We start from the raw sequence: 20,897 nt of genomic DNA, 5'->3' as shown, positions 1-20,897 counted from the left end.
AATCTGTTATTCACATACTGATTGCCTGAAACTACTCACATCTTGGTAAAGGTGCTAAAACAAACAAGCTTAAAAATAACATGGAAATTACCCTTTCGTCTGTAAAACTGCTGGTGTTTTTTTTCTTTGCATGTGACCTTACTAGCCTTTGTTTTAGTCATCAGAAGATAAATTAAGTTCAAACATTTTCTTACTCATACTTTGCACAAAACCTTAACTGGTTTGCCTTTAGACAATGCCAGCAAGTACAACAAGAAGTAGCTGAATAAAAGGAATGGAAAACCTGTAATTGATTTTTTTTTAAACACAGATGTAAAATTTATGTTGGACTTAAAAAAGGAGACAAATCAATGTCAGAATTAAAAAAGGATTTGAAAAGTGTTACAATAGGATGCCGGGTAACTGGTTAACAAACAGCGCCTATGATGGACTTTGATTGACTGCATTGGTTTCTGATTATGTGTTTCTCCCAACTTGACCTGTAATGCATGTGATTGCTGCTTGTTTTATTTATTTATTTTTTTATATACACATTTTTATTGTAACACTTGAAATGTATTTGCTTATGATTGTAAGTCGCCCTGGATAAGGGCGTCTGCTAAGAAATAAATAATACTAATAATAATAATAATACAGTATGGTACATTCAGACAATTGGTGTCCGTCATATACTGTATATGCTAACAGGTTACATACTGTAAATTTCCAAAAATGTAGAAAAACTACCTTGTTTTTGTTGGTGCTGTTCGTGCTATAAGTTAATAAGTCGTGTGTAGGATTTCTCTTATTTCACAAGAGCTGTCATCAAGGGACCAACAAAATATGGCCTTAATAGTGGGGTGACCTTCCAACGAATATATATTAATAAATATAAATGAATACTATAGGATTGAGTTCCATTGTGGTCTGATTAGAGAGGTAATTTAACACTGGCTTGATAAGTTTGTAACTGCTGATGGTGGACTTGATATTGAAGGTGACTTTACATTGCCATCAATAGGAGCAGAATGGGAGCAAAAAGTTACCTCACACATTACAGTACATTACAACTTGAGATCTCCAGGGAAATTAGCAGGTTTTTCCCTATGAATAATGAGTACATGAGAGACTTGGGATGGCAGTAAGTGGCCTACTCATCTTAGATTGCCATTATTCATAATAGTATAGCCACGCCCATTCACAAGGCCCTTCTGACATGCCTGCCCCTCCCACCCCAACCAAACGCCATTATTAATTGCCCTTATCTGCACTTCACATCTGACAGCTATTTGCTGTTTAATCACTAAAATAATATCAAAATGAGAAGGCCTCATTGCCATGGAAACCAAATAGAAAGGTCAGGTTCAGTTTATCTTATCTTGATGGAGAATGGTTACTAATCAGAGACGGGTACTGCCAAGGCTGTGTCCACTGGGCCAAGCCTCCAGCATTATCAGCTATCCACACCAGGCTGATATTAAAATTATCTGCAGGCTTGAAGGTGTAGCTAAATAAAAAACAACTACTCATGGAGACTGAGGCTAGACATTAGTCTGGGGCTGTAATTAATGGAGGAACTAGGACTCCCAGTTGTTAATCAGTTATTAATCAGATCCATCAGTTAAAACATTGTCTTTTACCCAGCATCAAAGACCAATGTGCATGAGCACAAGCTCGAACCCTGCCTCCAAGTCAACGTTGATGGCCAGTAGGATTTGGAGCATGGTGTCAAATTATTCTAAATAACCAGGGGGATTTTAAACCATATGAACTTATTAATATTATCACATATTTCTTCAGTCTTTACTATGACTTTGACCATATTGGGATTCAACTAATGTTCTACAGTAATACAGTAATACCCCATTCTCTGTATCCATAGGTTATATTTAAGCATGTTTCTCTTCATCCCCTTTTAAATGCACTCACTCTTATCTCCGCATTCAGAGAATCTCTATACAGCGTGACACTGATAACATTTAAAACGGCTAACCTCCCCACATGTTTTTAACAGTCATTGTCTGTGGAGCCTTGGTTAAAACTGCAAACTGTGGATTATTATAGTGTGTGTGTGTGTGTGTGTGTGTGTGTGTGTGTGTGTTTTTAAATGTACTTTGTACTTTTAAACTATTAGAATGACCATACCCTTATGGAAACAAACATATATTTTTAATATATGGTATAAAAGTATGATCCTTATACTTTTTATATATAGAAATTGGCCCCTTTTTTATTATATACTTAAAATATATTTTAGTCTGTAATCCATATATTTATTTTATATGGATTACAGACTAATGAAAATGTATGGTGCACCATATATTTTCAACATATAAAATAAATATATGGATTACCGACTACAATATATTTTAAGTATATCCCATATATTTTAAATATATAAAAAAGGGGCCAATTTCTATATATGAAAAATATAAGGATCATACTTTTGTACCATATATTTAAAAATATGTTTTTTCCATAAGGGTAATTACCTATGTCATGCTAGTGAGTCATTTGGTAACATGCCTGTGTACCTGAATGCTACTTACTGAAACCCGGCTAAAACTACTCCCTAAATACAAAGCTTAGGAAAAAAGGTCGGAAACAGTGTACAGTTTTTTCCAGTTTTTTTTGCATCTTTCAGTCAAATGTTTCAGATACATGAAATCGGCTGCTTCTAGAATGCTGTGTAACAGGTGGAGATAACCAGGTAAAGTGGAATTATGAAAAGCCGATAAAAAGTTTGATAAATTGACATCCATCTTAAATAGATAGTTCAAGATAAAAAAAAAATGGGATTGCTGTGTTTTGTGCATTTCTCAAAAATAAACAGAGAATGACCTATGTATAGGTGACGTGTATTTCAAGTGTAAAAATCTCACAATTTCTGGTGGCTTCCTTTTTCTGAATTAAGCCCTTTTTATTTTAGATAATTGTAAAGGCTTTTAAGTGTTTAAGTGCAGAGCTATGCATACAGTTGCCAGTGGCACAATGTCATGTTGACATTCCATTTGATTCTGTATTTGCTTCCATATGGTTTGATCTCGACACCACCTTACGTGATAAGGGGTTGTGTGTGTGTGTGTGTGTGTGTGTGTGTGTGTGTGTGTGTGTGTACACGTTTGTTTTCCCTCTAGCCATTTAAGGTTATTTAGTCTGATGTAAACATCTGTTGAGATATATTTCTTTGTAGTTTTAATGTGAAGATGATTTCAGGGTCAGAGTCTTGATAAGCGTCTGAAGGCCGCAATGAGACACAAAGAAAAGAGTGTTGTTCTGTTTTCTGTCAAGCGCAGTAACGCTGTGGGGTGGCCTGTTTGTGAGGCGGCTTCATTCCATCACGATCGCTCCTCCCGCTGCTTTCAGGGTCAAGTTCATGGAAGGGAGCTGGGAACCAGGAGGATAAAATCAACAAGATTAACTCTTTACTGCTCAGCTGTTTATTCTTTTAAAAAAGTATAACATTTTTCTGAAAGCCAGAGGGATAAAATAAGAAAACCGCAAATAAAGCTTAGAATTTTAACCTTGGCATCTTTTAAAAGAGTACAGAATAATCCAAACTATCTGTGTGCATATATTTAATGCTAACACTGCATAATAGTTATCGTTATCAACTTGTTTTATGTCATTTGGTATTTTTTATTTATTTATTTAATTTTTTTAGAAACTTTATAAGGATAGCCATAGTTAAAGTTTAATCCCTAGGGATTGTAGGTTTTTATAATATTCTGAGTTGTTTTCCTGTTTTATAACTTTTTTTAAATGCTCAGTCATTACTAAAAATAACCTCAATAGTTCATTAAGAAAAGGTTTTAACAAGTGATGTATTCATGTTTCACATTACAAATTTTTGATATCATTTAATGTTAATTCCTTTTGAAAATGAGTAGCCAACTTTGCATTGGCTAAGACTTCTCCATTCTATTTGTAGCAGGAAAAAATAAACCATTCTAAAAGGAACAGAAATCAGTTCCAGGTTCTAAAATGCCTGTTTTAGTGTTGCCTAAACAGATGGTTTAAAGTGAATTTAGGTTAGTCTTCTAGTATTACATTTTAGGCTTTGTGTGATACATTTTAATCTAATTGTATATTAAACTACGTAGTAAAACCCGTTCACAAAAGCCCTCAAATTATATGTCCAACACTTATTTGATCAGCGGTGTGGGTATAGAGTTGTATGACCTGTAATGAAATATTAATTTGTAATTTGATGGCAATTAAATCTGGGACATGGGGGTTGTGGAAATCACAGACCAGGAAAGACCTTCAAGAATGGTCACAATCTTTTTGGACTGTCAGACTATAGAACAAAATAGCAATGCACACAAGGCCCAGAGCTTCTTAAAATGCAAAACCTGTATATAATGTATGGTTTTAAAATTGCATTTTGTGAAGAAACAGGCGTCATTTTCTGCAGGGTCCGTTTTTAAATTATTTTGTTTTTAGTGGTAGCTGCACACTCAGTGAGTGTGACCATGAAACAAGCTTTGTTATTGGTTAGTGACGTTGCTTCATAAAAACAACCTAAAGCCCTGTGCTTTTTGCATTTTAAAAAACATACTTTTCACACAAATGAGATAAATTGCTTGAGATAAGCTCTTAGGTATGTGCGAAATGTAAAATGTTTCTCTTGTGTTGTCTTTTTTGATGTATTAAAGGGCTGCGGCTATAGTGAGCCCTGCTTGGTGGCCTTGTGCGGGGAGATAGGATGCTTTGAGCAGTAGTTGGTTCCATTTCAGTCTCCTCCTGATCCCTGGCTGGTGGGAAAGTTTAAATCTGCTGCTATTTTCTATCTGTTATCAGGTCTCCTTATCACCTCGCTGCTGTCTGTATGCCTGACTTGGATAGTCCAGGGTCTCGAGTTTGGCAGGCTGGCAGTTTTTTTTTGTTCACTGATAATAAACAAGAAGACCTCTATGAAAAGGTTGATTGTTCAGCAGTTGAGCTCAGTTAATGTATTTTTAATTGGAGTGAATAGATCAGATAATTAGCGAAATTCTTCAAAAGAGTGAAACATTTTATTTTTTTGCAAGCCAGTTTCGCACACAAAACCAAAAACTTTCAGATACAGATAATAACGTCTTTTTTTATCGGGCTGGAGTTTAAGTGAAATGTAGGAACAGTAAAATAATTACACTGTCTCCCCACTCTAACTGACATAATGGCTAGATTTTATTTTTGACCAGACTAGAATTCACAAGGTAACGAATAAATAGACTACAATCCCATGTAACTGTTATCAAAACACATGTGTCCTCCTTAAACCTGCAATGGATACAGTGACAGACAGTTACTGTAAGTTTCAATATCTATAGTGCTCTTTCTCTTGGGGAGGTTCCTGGTTCTGGAGTGTCTTTCCATGACAGGTTTTACTGGTGCAATTAAATACTCAGGACCAAGGGTTTATTTTAATAGGACATGAGATTGCAACATAGTACTGGCATGGAAGTGCTGAAGTTGCCTACCACTGCTGTTAATCCAGTCCAATGCCCCCTCCGCAATGGTGGCAGTGATGAGTTCAGTTGTTTTGTTTTTATGTGCACTGGAAAACCAAGCTTGTTTTAATACAAGTTCAGTTCCTGGATGAAACACGAACCTTGACTGTTGGAGATACTTGGGGACAGAAGCTTTAAAGAAGCTATGCTTTTTGCAGGGTGTAGTTACTGTAAATATCAGTCTTTTGGCTATTCCAAAGTCAAATAAATATCTAAACCCTATTTGTAATAAAGAAACATTGTATAGTTCAGCACTGAAATGATGAGTGGAGCCATGAAAACATCCCTGGAGATGATAAAAGCTAGGACAGTTTATTATAAAGCATTAAGGACTGTATCTTTTTGGAGATTTCTCTTAAAACGTGTTATCATGCCATCAAAATAGAACATTTTAACACCCTATCTTTATCGCAGCTTGCTCAGTTTTAGTTTTAGTTTTGCTGCAGTTAAGCCTACTTTGGCAAGATTAATCATAACAAAACCATGTACACAGTTTCTTGTCCGAGTGCAACGAGGGAGTGATTGTGCAACCCCAAAGAGCTATATGGGATCACTGTCTGCTCAGTGTCCAGCTCAAACAAACTATTAGGAGAGGGTCTTCTTCTCCACCGGGGGATCAGAGGTTCCAGCCCTGGATAATATAAGCACTGTGGAAAACGGGCCTGCTGTGCTTTGGGTTTTTTCTGTTCGTTTTCCTCTACCACTGGGACTGACTTCAAAGCTATTCAAATCAGACATGTTCATTTCCATCAGCAGAAGCAGATCGAATCGTTTTTATTTGGTACCCCAGTTAGGAATGCAGGCTGGCAGAACTCAATCTTGCCAACTTGCGCTGATGGTGGCAGTTACCTAATGCGCGTCCAATGAGAAGGAAGCAAGAGTAGGGTTCTTAAATGTTATCCAGTTCTAAGAAGCAGTATATCAAATCCTGAGCTCCAGTGCTCTTTTTTGGGAAAGGTGTGTGAATGTATGTTGGCAAACGTAGACTAACTGCTAGCTTGGTGATTTGCCTCGGCTTCAGTCCACATACAGTACACAGTGCCGACACTTTAGACCTTGCCTGTAATAAACTGTAAAAACAAAACTAAACTGTAAAAAATAAAATAAACTGTTTCTTTCCCCTTTGCTTACTGTGAGTTCAAAGCAGCTTTTTAATTCAGATTTTCCTTTTCTAAGTATTTGGCTAATTTTCATTATTTGTTAAGTATTTAGGAATGTGGTTCTGATGGAGAAATCTGTACCCCAACCTGGTTCTGGTATAGCTAAAGGAAAATGGCTTATTTGAATATTATTGTGTGGTCGAAGCAGTGCAGTTTTAGAACCCATCATAGTGAAATGGTTTTAGGGAAAAGCAGATCAATTCTGCAATGGTGACCTAGGCAGAGTATTTGAGAATGACGAAATGGCAAATTCTGCCAGGGGTGTAATCTAAATGATTGAATGACTGACTGCTTTCAGGCCACTGGTCGGGACCCAATGGCTCACTGGTCATGTCTTCCATTTACCAGGCACTGCACTTTTTTTTTTTTTTTACCCTGGCAGCCTTTTGCCATGACATTAGCATTAAGCCCTTGTCACCTATTTTTGAAGACATGCAGGCTAATTTTCCCCCCGATTCTGATTAAAAAAAAATAAAAAAAAAAATACAGGAAATAAATAAATAAAATCAATGGCAAGCTATTTTTGTGGCGCAAAGATTTTTCATCCAGAACCTTCCCGTTATCAAGCAAGGCAACTTCTGTTCATTAAGGAGTTAATTTTCTATCTCTTATCTCCCGACTAACATAGTGAACCTAAATCACTGTGAATTCTTAACATTTTCTTCTTTATCGAAATGGGGAATATTTAATCATGTAAGTAGTCAATCTGGAGGAGAACTAGTCTTTTTTTTCCCCCTCATCCTCCCTATGTGAAGAATTCCAGCAAAGCCCAGCTCAGTAATTCAGTTTTTAAAGCATGAAAAAAGAGCTGATGAAATTCCACTATCAGCTACGAAGCAATATGCAAAATATCTCGCTAGAAATCAAATAGCTATTATGTTTTCATTTCCATTTTGCCGTATTTGCTTAATGAAGAAAAGACAGATCAGACCAGCTGAGGGTGCCTGCATGAGATGATAACCATGCAAGGCTTCCAGCAATCCCAGAGCAGTGATGCTCCCAGTCACTTCATCCTCTTCTTTTTTATTTTTTTGAAAGAATACGCTTTAACTCCTTCCTCACCTCTTTGCTGCTAAACTTTCTGCATTCCGAGCCATGCTTTTTAAATGTCTCTTTTAAATGTTGTTGTTGTTTTTGTTATTATTTATTATTATTATTATTATTATTTATTTCTTAGCAGACGCCCTTATCCAGGGCGACTTACAATTGTTACAACATATCACATTATACATTATTTCACATTATACAGATTGGATTCCTATCTGTGTTCCATAGTAGCCATTAACCTATATACACTCTGTAAGGAGTTATAAGCTGGTTTTACATTTTAACTTGCGAGGTCAAAGGTCCCAGGCAAGGCCATTTTTGGATAGAGCACATATGGGTTCCTATATGTGTTTCATAGTAACCATGACCCTATCTGCACTTGTTATAAGCCAGTTTTGCATTTTACATTAAGGAGAGGTCAAAGGTCACAGTCAAGGCTATTTCAGAATAGAGCATATATGGGTTCCTATATGTGTTCCATAGTAACTATTACCCTATCTCCACTTTGTAAGGAGTTATAAGCTAGTTTTGCATTTGACCTTAAGGCAGCAATTTATGCTTGCCAAACTTGAAGCGGGTTTGGTTGTTGATGACATATGCAAAGTTTCAGATTAATCGCTTCACCGGTTCCCAACAAGATGATTTTGAATGGTTTTTCAAAAAAAATTGCGCCAGGCCGCCATCTTGGTTGACGCAGGAGCTAAATTTTTAAGCATCTGAATTGTATTCAATCCAGGATGATACCTGGAAAGTTTGATTGGTTACACGGCGTTCGAGCAGGAGCAGTTTGAAGTCTTGGGAAGAATTAAAATGATAATAATAAAAATCTTTATAATAACAATAGGCTTCCCCAGCCATTCTGGCTTGGATGCCTAATAAGTCACTTTGCAGACGCTTTTATCCAAAGCTTCTTGCAGACTATGGGGTGAACTATGCAGCAACAACTGCTGCTGTAGAATCACTTAAAATAGGCCTCGTTTTTTATCTGAAGGACGGAGCACAAGGAGATTAAGTGACTTGCTCAGGGTCACACCCGGCAATTCAGTGGCTGAGTCAGTATTTGTATTTGAATATTTAAAGAAATATTAGAATATTCAAACATGGAAAAGCTACATATTATTGTAAGAGTCATCCTGAGGTAAACTTCCCAACATCCCAACTTATTCAGTCAGGTCATCACTTATCCAGCTAGAACAACAAACCGTGCCTTTCATTGAGTCAGTTCAGTTCATTCTCCGTTTTTTTTTTTTTTTATTGCAAGATGCAAATGTAAATGCAACTTATTCAGGGTCAGCTCTACTGTACTGGCACATGTCCATTATCTGCCAAATATATGGAGCTTGGCAACATTAATATACAATAGGCATACAGTTGAATAACTCTAAAAGAGGGTCCTGGAGTAACTGTGTTACACTCTGTTGAGATATATCCAATGAGGTGTGCAGTATGAGATGGTCATTCTTGTCTAACTGAACCAGATTAACCCTTTAAGTGCCATTGTTCTCATTTCAGGATAGGCTGCTTAGTCATTTTTTGGAGCATTGTTAACTGGCATCTACCAGTTATTTTCATTTTCTCTAACTATGTAATGTAATAAAATTAATCATTTGCATACTGTACCAATTTGTGCTTGAAGTAATGATGTCAGAGACTGTTCCTGAATGCAATGGGGTAATGTAACTCCCTCCACCCTCCCCACTGCCCTGACACTTCAATTATCATATTCCTTCAGTTACCTAGTCGAAGATTGAGATACATATTTTCTTTTTAAGGTTCACACACTGCAGCTTGTGATAAGGTATTTTTTATAAGTTGCTTGTGTGAGAGCACCATAGAGCGTTTTTCAGATATTGCACACGTTTACTGTGCATTGCAGAACGAAGAAATTCAGAGGGTGGACTTGACTCGAAACAAACATTGCTTTTGTACATTAAAACCCATACCCTATGAACACATTTGTATTTAAGATTCACCAATATCTTTGTATATCAAAGCACTACCGTATTTTTCACAATACTTAGTCGATAGAAATTTGAATTCTCAAAGGCCAGTCCAAGTGGTTCAATATCTTTGTACTCCTACAGGTTTACTCCACAACACAAGTACTGTACATTTGATCTTGGTCAACTCTACACCCATGCCTCGGTGTGGGTCTAGTCCTACCACTTAGAAATTTACAGTAAACACTTTATCATAATGTTATGGGATCACATTCTCTCTTAAGGAAACTGTCTTTGTCCTTCCCTAACTCTGCAGTATTGGGAAAGGATATGTTGTAGGTTTTGGACGGTTGCCCATGAATGACACACATAGGGGTCTATTCAATGTACTAAGGTTATGAAAATAAAACCAACAGTGCAGTTCTGTCTGTATTGGAAATGGCAGAGAAAAACATTTTAGTGCTATTAAAGAACATCTGTATTTAGATCAATTGAATACACCCCATGGACCATTATTCTTTAAGGGCAGGTATGCAACAAGTAGCCGAAGAAGTCCACCTTGCAAACTAATGCAGGCAGTGGGTCTGAGATCGATAAGGGGTTCCCATCCTATCTGTATTTGAAACATCTGCTCGGAGCTTGACCTGTTGTCTCCCATTGATGTTTTTAAACATTCAGCACATATCCAATGTATTTCTCCATGATACATACATAAAAAAAACACCACTGTAGCTCCTGATCCAGCTACAGTCCTGGTCCAATCTAAAGTTTCTGAGATCTGACAAGAATAGTGCACAGTAATACAGAACAAAAGTGTATTTGTTTTTGGTGACGTACTGCTCTTTCCGCAAAAAAACCAAAAAAACCAAAATAAACAATTACAAAGTATATTTCTTAAATTAGAGAAAGAGAAAAGAAAATATGTATGTGTGTAGTGATGCATTGGTGGATTAATTTAAACCAAAACCTAGAAGAAAAAAAAAACTTAATTTAAACGCACATTTATAACATGGAATATAATTGGAATTTTAAACACACGTCCTTTGTACAGTCAAGATTTAAAGGAAAATTAATTGTAGAAAAAATTAGATCTCAGAGCTAAGCTACATTATTCTAAAAATATTGTGTACATGATTTTTTTATTATTATTATGATGTTCCAAATCTGACTGTGTTTAATTTTTTTTATCTAAAATTGCAATGAACCATGCAGGCGTGGAAGACAAATTTAGCCTAAAGATGTTTCATTAACAAAGAGAAAAACACTTTGTCAAGCCGCGATTGTTTCACAGCATTATCAAAGCCCCCTTTTTAATTGCTTTGGAAGTGAAATTAACAGAATTAGAAAAAATGCCTTTCCTTATTCTACAAGCTGCTTTATTCATGCTTATTGTTGTGTCCTTTGTATAGATTATAAGGTTCTTTGTTCTTGTGGCGTAAATATATACGCCTGCAGTCACAGCATTGGTCTAGAAGAATCCCTGTTAGTTGGAATTTAAATGAAAGTGAAAATATATATATATATATATATATATATATATATATATATATATATATATATATATATATATATATATATATACAAAATCAACCAGTATGAAATCTCAGTGTTATTATTTATTTTATTTTTTTACAGCATTTTCAGTTGCTACACACTCATTATAAAGAGGTATGTTTGAGTTGCTAGGGTGAACCATTACATTTGCCACATGCATCCTGGGAACAATGACCTGGGATGCGGGGGCTGTGGAAATCTGCATTCATTTTTTTTTTTGTACAGTAATCCATAATTCTTGTGCTTCAGAGAACTGTGATTTAGTAAATATATATATATATATATATATATATATATATATATATATATATATATATATATATATATATATATAAAGCATTTGTTGAGTGTTTTGCCCTACTCGGACCTCTTGAAGGATTTTTGTGTCTGAAATGTCCTAAATACTTTTGTATTTATGTTGTACTTTTACTATTATTTAACCTATCTATCTGTCTATCTGTCTATCTGTCTGTCTGTCTATCTATCTATCTATCTATCTATCTATCTATCTATCTATCTATCTATCTATCTATGTGTTCTACTTTTTTCTAGCTAATTTAAAAATGCATGCATATTTGAATACTCGTTTTGAAAAAGATATTCCCCAGTCCATCCCAGCACTACATCGTTTTGTTTCACTTTTTAATCTGATTGATACAAATGAAAAAAAAGAATTGTCAAAATCACAAAATGAATTATTTTAGCATCTAAACATTTTTTCTTTCTGAATTTGCCACAATAGCTTGCCCCACAGCCTATGGGCTAGATAATTCATCCTACAGGGGACGTGTGATCAAAGCACCCAGCATGCAGCACAAAAGAGTTTTATAGATTTATTTATTTATTTATTTATTTGTTTATTTTTTAAATAATGCCAACAGGGCTTTTTCAAGTGCTGTCTCTCAGATCTGAGGAGAGGCAACAGCCCTGTGATCAGTATAGGATAAGAAATACTTGATATATGTCCAAAGACATCATATGAAAAAAACATATAAAGGTACTTAGAAAGCTAAGTAAAAGATGGGATTTTTCTCTTTTGAATATTCTTAAATTTTGAAAACCGAAAGTATTTTGTACCATATTACAATAGAAATGTCTCTTGGTACCCATTCATTTACCTCTTAAAGAACAGAGTTAAACATGGTACAGCTTGAAAGAACTGCCTGTCATCACCAAGCAAATGACTGTGAGATTGTATCGCAAAATAGGATGCCTTCTCACTTTGCGATCAAGAATTAAGTAGCAGTTACTTTCAAACCTGACTTTTTTAGCCTTATGTGCCTTCTGAAACCCTAATGTTTTGTGTTTATGGTTCCAATGTAAATTCTTTATACGCCAATATTTTATTAGCTTTGTTAGATGACATTTGTTAGAAGTAGCAAAGATGCTAGAAGATGATTTATAGTCCGCTGGTATTGGTGTAAATATATTGAACTTTAATAATAAACTATTAAAGTGCACTGTGTTTTATAAGAATTACTGATACTGTATAACGGAAAATTTTGGCTGGTATTAAATTCGGTGGATTTGCTACCTCGGTAGATTTTGATGGTGTTTTTCACTTAGCACTTTCACAAAGAATTGCCACAGTTTTGTGTTTCTATTTTTAATTTCAAAAACATTAAAATACATGTTTACTTAATGAAATCTGTCTTCTAAACAGTATCTCATTTACAGTAACTTGTTATAGCATCTACAATGTCACTGCAGCAACTTGAAAAAAAAAGAAGGCCTTCTACAAATGAGTTACAGCATTATCGTTCTATAGTCCTTAATTTTAAGATACCAGTAATTGGAAAGGATTAGTAGCTGCAGTACATTTTAACTATAGGCATTTGCTAACTCTCAGTTTTAAATCATAGCTCTGGTTCACTAACTTAACACAGTGGAATGATCACAGTATCATGCAGTAATTGTAGGACAGTATTTGCCACGTGTGAAAACTTTAACAGTAAAGCCGAAACAAAAATGCTTTAAATTTTAATAGACTAATTAAAATAAATTTAATAGTTAATAGACTAGCAAGCACTGGCAAAATTTAACTCAGTTTTATATGGAGCAGAAATAATTTAACATGTTGTTTAGGGACGTTTCAATACCTGCACGGTGGGTGTCTTTATAGTAATATCTACATCGAATCTACAATAACAATCCAAAGCAAATTTGCTTTTGATACAGACTTTCTAACAAGTCTGGAATAAACTATTTTGGCTGTTGCAGTACTTAATTAACCCCTTGCAAAAAAATAAAATCAATAACACAAAACTGCTTAACATAAATGAACAGTCATACAGGTACCACAGTAGCAGGTGTAGTTTACACAGCCTCGGAGTTCCTCATCGCATCATAAATTCCTGATTTTCTAAATCCATTGATGTAAATGTCCGGTCTGCTTTTAATTTTTTCAAGCAAATTGGCTTCATCACACTGCCATTCTCATATTCTTATATTCACTTTGACATCCGACACATTCTTTCCCTTGCCCAGCACTTCTTTAACCTGTGCTGCATACCAGTCTGTCAGAGGCCGGGATTGCTCACTGTTTGCCATACTCTGATTGGTGGAAGAATTATTGGCGATCCAATCAAAACTGCCAGTAAAGCCAAAATAAATTCCCAGTCAAAATTTCCACTTACACGGTATAAGAATCAACCGTATATAGTGATCAAAACCACTGGGATAAAATCATTCCTATACTAACCATGCTAAAATACCCTGCTTGTAAGAATCAAGCAATCCACTACAAGAATCATTTCAGGGCAAACTGACTGCATGTAATGCGATACTGTATAAAGTGCATTGACATGTACAACCAATAAAGCTGTTTCTGAATCTGAATTTGATCACATCTGGCGTGATTTAGACATGTACACAGCGTAAGCAGTATAATCCCTGGTCAGCAGCGACTCCAAATAGAAAAAAAATCGCTTCTCAAGTATACTGTACTAAAATAGGATTCTGCAGCCTTGCGTAAACATAATTGTGATCATATAACAAGTTGCTTACACACGAGGACTTGTTTTGATGTATTGTCCTCAGTGACTGAGCACCATTGACATTTGTATACTGTATTTAAACGGCTGATGCGTAGAGGCATGCTTTTGCTATTTGTAATCATATTGGTCAGCTTTTAAGAATCAACCACTTTATAAGAATCAAATCATCCAGGACGGATGTGATTCTTATAAACCAGTGGTGCACAACTCGGTCCTGGAGGGCTGGTGTCCCGGCAGGTTTTTATTCCAACTTTATTAGAAGCTTAATTGGTCCAATTAACTAGTTTAGGGTATGGTTAGAACAAAAACCAGGAGGGACACCGGCCTTCCATGACCTGAGTTGTGCACCACTGTTATAAACAGAGTGCATTGTATATTATGTATGGCGATGCTCATTTTTATTCATTTTTCTTTGTAAGACACTGAAACCATAGTTATCCTTAGGTAGTCTCTCCGTAAAGATACTTGGTGTGTTTTGAAACTTTAATTAGCAGTCAAGGGAAGGCTGCAGAATTCGAAGGACTTTTAGAGATGCAACAATTAATCGATTATTGGAACTATGGATTTTATATTGTGGAATTAAACAATCATTATTTGATTAATCGCCCTGGTACACTTTTTGTACCCTCACTTGCTTGCTACCCAAAAAAAGATGTTTTCCTTGCGTGTTGCTAGGCTAAATCTGATGTGCTTTTTAATAATATTGTTTTCCCAATGCATATTATATTACTATGGATAATAATATTGACATTTGTGAATACTGAAGTGTTGTCGGTGCATTGATTAATGTCAATAAGCACAAGTCTGATTGTTCAGTTATGAAATTGGTTGCACCTCTGCCCAGTTTCAATGGGAACAATATGAGTTGTGGTTTTGTACTGAAGTTGTTACCTGGCCTTTTTCTCGAAGGCTCCATAGGTGACTTGGAGGATGGTGAAGACAATCTCCCAGATGAGCACAGCCTATCAGAAGAGGGGGGAGGTGCCTCAGACCAGGAAGATTCTGCGGAGTGTGACGGTTCAAGCCCTGCTTCAGCTCCCCTCACTAGCGAAGGTAATCTGGTAATTCTGAGTATTGCCAAACTGAGACACACATCAAACATAATCCATTCTGCATGGCACATCTTCTAGCTGTTAGGCTTAGCGGTCACCTAGACTTATTAATGAGCACTAATGTGCTTCCTACTTTTAAATTTGACAATGGCTAAAAATACATTCATTTCCATATCGGGGGGGGGATCATTGCTGTTTCTTGTCCCCCCCCCCCCTTTTAGTTCTGCCTGTGGTGAGATCAATTTGTAATTTGGCCAGTGTGTTCTGTAAAAGAATGTTATTACCTCTAATCATTATTATTTGTTTATTTAGCAGACGCCTTTATCTGAGGCAACTTTCAGAGACTAGGGTGTGTGAACTATGCATCAGCTGCAGAGTCACTTCCAACAACATCTCACCCAAAAGACAGGAGCACAAAGAGGTTAAGTTAAGTGACTCAGGGTCACACAATGAGTCAGTGAGCTGGGATTTAAACCAGGGACCTCCTGGTTACAAGCCCTTTTCTTTAACCACTGGATCACATAGCCTCCTGGTTTCCAGCTGGTATATAGCCACTTTGTTACAGATACTGTTACCAGCTGTATAAGTGCAAGCTGTAATCTATAGTAGCAACATTAAGTAATGCTTTAAAAATGTCACACTTGACCCAAAATATCATGGGGTTCAGCATTTTACTGACATGAAAGCATCTCTTCAGTCTCTCCCCCCCGTCTGCTTTGTGCTCTCCTTGGCTTTGGTCTTGCCAACTTCCACACAAGCATTTCTGTTGGAATTTATTATTTTGTATCACACCCAAAATACAGAGTATCAAAAAAAAAAAAAAAAAAAAAAAAAGTTTTACAATGTTTTTCTTGTATTGTTGTGTCTTTGTCTTTTGAGTTGCAGGTGCACAGTCACATCAGCCCTTTGGAGCTGAAGTAAAACGAATCTTGATGTTGTCTTTTGTATATTGCAGCTGGAGTTCTCTTATTCATCCCTTTACAGTAGTAGTCTGAGTGGGTTAGGGGGTTTGCATTAATTCTTGGTGGTGCTTTTTTCAATTACACAAATACAATTTTGATAAGTTTGTGTTAAGGTCCTTTCATCTGAGTTCAGGAGCTGTTATTCTAGTTTTGATTGCCTACCGTAGATATATGTAATGTAGGCTAGATTAAGCACATTAATAAGCACTGGAGCATTGCTGTGTTTTGCCAGAAACATGAGTCAAAGTGGCAGATCTCTTGATGGCTCTTACGTCTATAAAGACACTTTTGGGTGATCTATCCTATTTTATTTATGTCTATGGCAGGCAACTAGAACTGAAAACTCTTGAATTCATAGTCAACGTCATAAGAGACCCTCTGAATGATTGCGAACATACAGTGTAAAGGGGCAGTAAAAACTAAGGACGTATAATTTGTAGCTACTTTTTAAGCACTCTTGCACACCACAAAACAGAGTAAGTGTCTCCAGTGGCTCGCTCAAAGGTGATAACTAGTCGAAATATAAGGAGTTTGAATCTGAATCGTGTTTTTGGAAAGTTTAATAGGAATGTCAACATTCCTGTTTCTCACATGTTTCCTTTTGACCTTATAATTCCTAATTTCTCCCTAATTTTAGCTGCAGTTAGATAATGTTTTACCCAGTTTGCTGGGTCTGATAAAGGGCATGGAAACTTTGTCAGGTGTTAATCAGGGATGTGATATGAAATACGAGACCCTTGACCCTCCGCTAATGGCTAGCTAGTTAGAGATACAATGTTACATGTCACCAGCGCTTTTATCACAGAACCATAAATCAGGCCTGTTTTGAGGACATACGTTCTTATCGACCAGCGATCGCGTTGTTTTTTTTTTTATATATATATATAGATAGATAGATATTTTTATAAATAAGAAATAATGCAATGCAACACCAGTCTTATTTTTTTAATTAAATATATTGAAAAAAAAAAGTTTTCGAAGTAACAGTAGAAGCAGTAGCAATTAAGCAATTGAACCCTGATTCAGAGGGATTTGATAGTACCCTCCAATGGAGTCTTCTGATTGATGGATGAAAGATTTTGGGGGTTCTAATATGATGATGTTGATGATCATACAACAGGATTTCCTAGGACCACTGACCGAATTAACAAACAATGAAATGCACACAAATCGAATCTGTTCGTGTTTGATAAACCCATCAATTTTGGAGACACATGTATCTTGATGAACCCGGCAGCCACAATGGACTTTAGTTCTTTGGTTTTTCGTGGGCTAGATGCACACTTGGGTACTTCAGGAGAGGTTAGGGGGAGGTAAGAGTTTGGAAAGGGTTCAGCTGAAGCCAGGGTTTCAGTTGTTAAACAGACTTTGCCCTCGTGCTGTGTTAAGGGGAATCTCATAGCTTTATCTGATTTGGGAGCTGTAGCTCGCTGAGGCTAGGGAGGTTTTCTCCTATGCTGCACCTGGTTCCAGCCTGTTTGATAAAGCTGATTAGTAGATAATATTAAAAGCAATAACTGGTGTTCTAGTTCCAGTAGAGACACTCACTGCCAGGATAAAATCAATATGCCATTCATTTTGATTTATAGCTGAAATAATGGGACTTTTAACCGGAGATGACTGGGAGGGGGGGGGGGGGGGGGTTGATATGTTTGATGTTAATCACACCTCTATCTCTTATATTAATAATGTGAATGTTAATGACGTCACATGGGGAGATGTTTATGACATTTATCGATTTGAATTATCAGTCGTTATCGGAGTCCGAATGTAAATGCAAACATGCCCTTTGTGCGATCCTCTATAATGTTGTCCTAGATCTACCTGGGGGGGGGGGGGGGGGGGATCTTTAACTGCTGTTAATGCAGAAAATGATCATTATCGGGTTGCCATGAATACACTGCATGCGCCATTGGTTTCGGAAAAGCAAGCACGGAGTCTCAACGGCAATCGCACTCATCAATGCGTTAAACAAAGATTGTATGTTTTGTCGCAAGATAAGGGTTTCTGTCTCGAATTACACCATCTATTTGCTGGGTTACTTTAGAGCCTGCATTAAGTTTCATCAGCAGCCATGAGTTGACAAAGAAAAATAGTCATAAAGCATAAAGCATAGTGAAAGCATGGCAAATCATAGGTAAGTATTGTAAAGAATAGCAAGGTATAGTAAAGTATTTAAACAAATACTGCAAACTACAGAATGGAATATTTTTTTTATTGACTATAACCCCTTTAAGAACATGCGGCCTTGCACCAGTTGCATATATTTTGCTTATTAACTTATCTTAGCTTATTGGAATCTTTTCTCTCTTTCAGAACCAACTGCAAATGAATCACCAGGGACCCCTGCAGGTAAAGAAGATCAAAGTCCAGCAGAGAGACTGAAAGAAGAGGAAGTAGAGGAAGAACAGAAAGAGGATGGAAACCATTGGAACGGACCAGGTAAAGCAAGCTCTAGGGGCATTTTATTAACATATTATTAACACACTGTACATTACAGTGTTTGGAAACCAACATTGGAGGTATTGTTTCTGATACCCTGGTAATAGATATTGAAATACTATCAGCATCTCCCTTTGCCCTCCATTTATCTCCCGCATTTCATTACAGTACAGCTCAAGGAAACTTGTGTGTGTGTCCCTGGGTGAAGGGACCACCTTTTCTCTTGATAGAGAGATGAGCTTAGTTTCCATGTCCCATTCATTTTGGTCCTTGATGAAAGGTTAATTGGTTCCGTTATACACAGTGGTGTATGTAGTCTTAAAGCTGAAGGTACTGGAATTGCTTCAACAAAAAATGATTATACAAATTACATATTATTTGTATGCTAACTTCTAGTAATACATATAATAGATAATGCATTTATCACATTTCTACAAGTATTTCCACAAAAAAAACTATAGTCTAAGGAGGACTTTCTATACTAATGTAATACAGATGGTCCTATCTTGTGAACTGTGAAGGTTTTGATAGTGGTATCTAAGTACCACAGTAATAACAGTTTCCAGTTAATGTGGGAAACTTTTAAGATGTAGCAAATGTCAACCACGTCTTAAAACTCCTAGATAACGTGCCTAAATAAGAACGACAAGCTTTTCTTGATGATGTTTTACTTCATTTTTTTTTCCTTTTATCGCTGTCGGCTACATTTACACAAGATAGGAAATGTTACATTATGAAGACTGATCCATGTGAGGTCAGAGCTGTGGACACGCAAAAGAAGCAGAAGTGTGGTTGATAACTTTCTGTAATTATAGAACTACTGGTACTCCTTTGTTATTAGCATCATAATTAAAATAATATTGTATTATCTATCTTCTAAAAAAGAGAGGAAACTAAAATGTGGATGCTAGTACATTGGAAAGACTACATTCTTTCAATTTAAAAGCATACATTTAGAATACTCTGTGGTTCTATAAAGGACTCTAAGAGGCAAAACCAATAAGAGGCTTCCCTGCAACACATGTAAATAATTTATCATTCTTGTTGCTAAAAGAATGATAAAAATATACTTAGTTAGGTGTTTACCTTTACCTGTTTGTTTAGAGATGGAGTTTCTATTGATTCTGAAGAGGAGATGGTTTCCAATAGAACAGTAAAATACCTCACAATTTGAACATACTGTATTCAGATTACAATGGAATAATGTGTGTGTTTTTTTAATTTTGCTAAATGAATGCTTCTTTTTCTGTTTTTATACATGTATGATATCAGAGCAAATGTTAACAAATTGCTGTCCTCAATTCCACCTTGTGTTTTACTGCTGTAGTTTAATCCCTCTTTAAGTACCTGGTAACAAAGGGGTTAAAATTGAACCATTTATCTTTTAATAATATTTTTCATGCCTTCTAAGTAAGAGTTTTATTATTATTATTATTATTTTTATTTTTTTTGTATTATTCTTCATGTCAAGATGTTTCATTATCATCTCCTCCCAGCCTGTCCCTATAACAGTAATTGCAGAGATATTAATTGCTGTGTGGTCGGGAGTTGATGGCAGCCGAGTGATGTTAGTGTCCTTCCAAATAGCCACCAAGATAGGCATTCTATCAGCCCTACTGCAGGCTTTGCATTTATCAGGAATAGGATTGGCAAAAGGGAAACTTTGACCAGTCTGAGTGTTTCGCTTATCTAAAAATATCCTCTTTGTTATGTCAGCAAGTGGGAGCTCTGAGGATGTGAACTTGTAGAGACATTGGATGTGATAATCCAGTCCGTTGTGTTTTTTTTTTGCACACGTGTGCTTCCATCTTCTTGTCAGGGGCTGGTGTGTTTGTTTACTTAGTACTGTTTCAATCATATGTACTACACCCAGGCTCAATAATAATAATAATAATAATAATAATAATAATAATAATAATGGCAGGTCTTAATACTGCCCTAAAATGTAGAAACCTGTTTTTTTTTTCTTTTCACCAACCTCATTTCACTGTTAATAAGCGAGTCTACATATCACCCCTGTGGAAATTCATCATCCAGATTAAAATATAGTTAAAGAACAACGGTACTTGATCCAATTGTGAGTAAATCAGCTAATGAAAACAAATGATAATGACATCTGTATGTTTTATTTATGCAGATTTTCTTTAAACATGCAGTAAAATGGATACAGTATCAGTTATATTAAAACGTTACACACAAATGATGGTCTCTAATATTTGTGAAAAGAATGTATTTCAAGGAAAGCACTAGTGTAGTCCCTAGAAACATAT

General features: G+C 36.1%; 1 protein-coding gene across 1 annotated transcript in view; it reads left to right on the top strand.

Annotated features, from left to right (window-relative positions):
* zfpm1 (zinc finger protein, FOG family member 1) overlaps positions 1-20,897 on the top strand; it is a 76,824-nt gene that overhangs the window by 15,753 nt on the left and 40,174 nt on the right. The window contains exons 2-3 of the mRNA XM_034904672.2: positions 15,081-15,224; positions 18,502-18,627. Of these exons, the coding sequence (XP_034760563.2) occupies positions 15,081-15,224; positions 18,502-18,627 (270 nt within the window). The remainder of the gene's footprint in view (positions 1-15,080; positions 15,225-18,501; positions 18,628-20,897) is intronic.

Source organism: Acipenser ruthenus, chromosome 20 (genome assembly GCF_902713425.1).
Source record: "Acipenser ruthenus chromosome 20, fAciRut3.2 maternal haplotype, whole genome shotgun sequence".
NCBI classification, from domain to species: domain Eukaryota; kingdom Metazoa; phylum Chordata; class Actinopteri; order Acipenseriformes; family Acipenseridae; genus Acipenser; species Acipenser ruthenus.
Note: the sequence above shows the minus strand (reverse complement) of the source record. Positions and strands in the feature narration are given on the sequence as shown.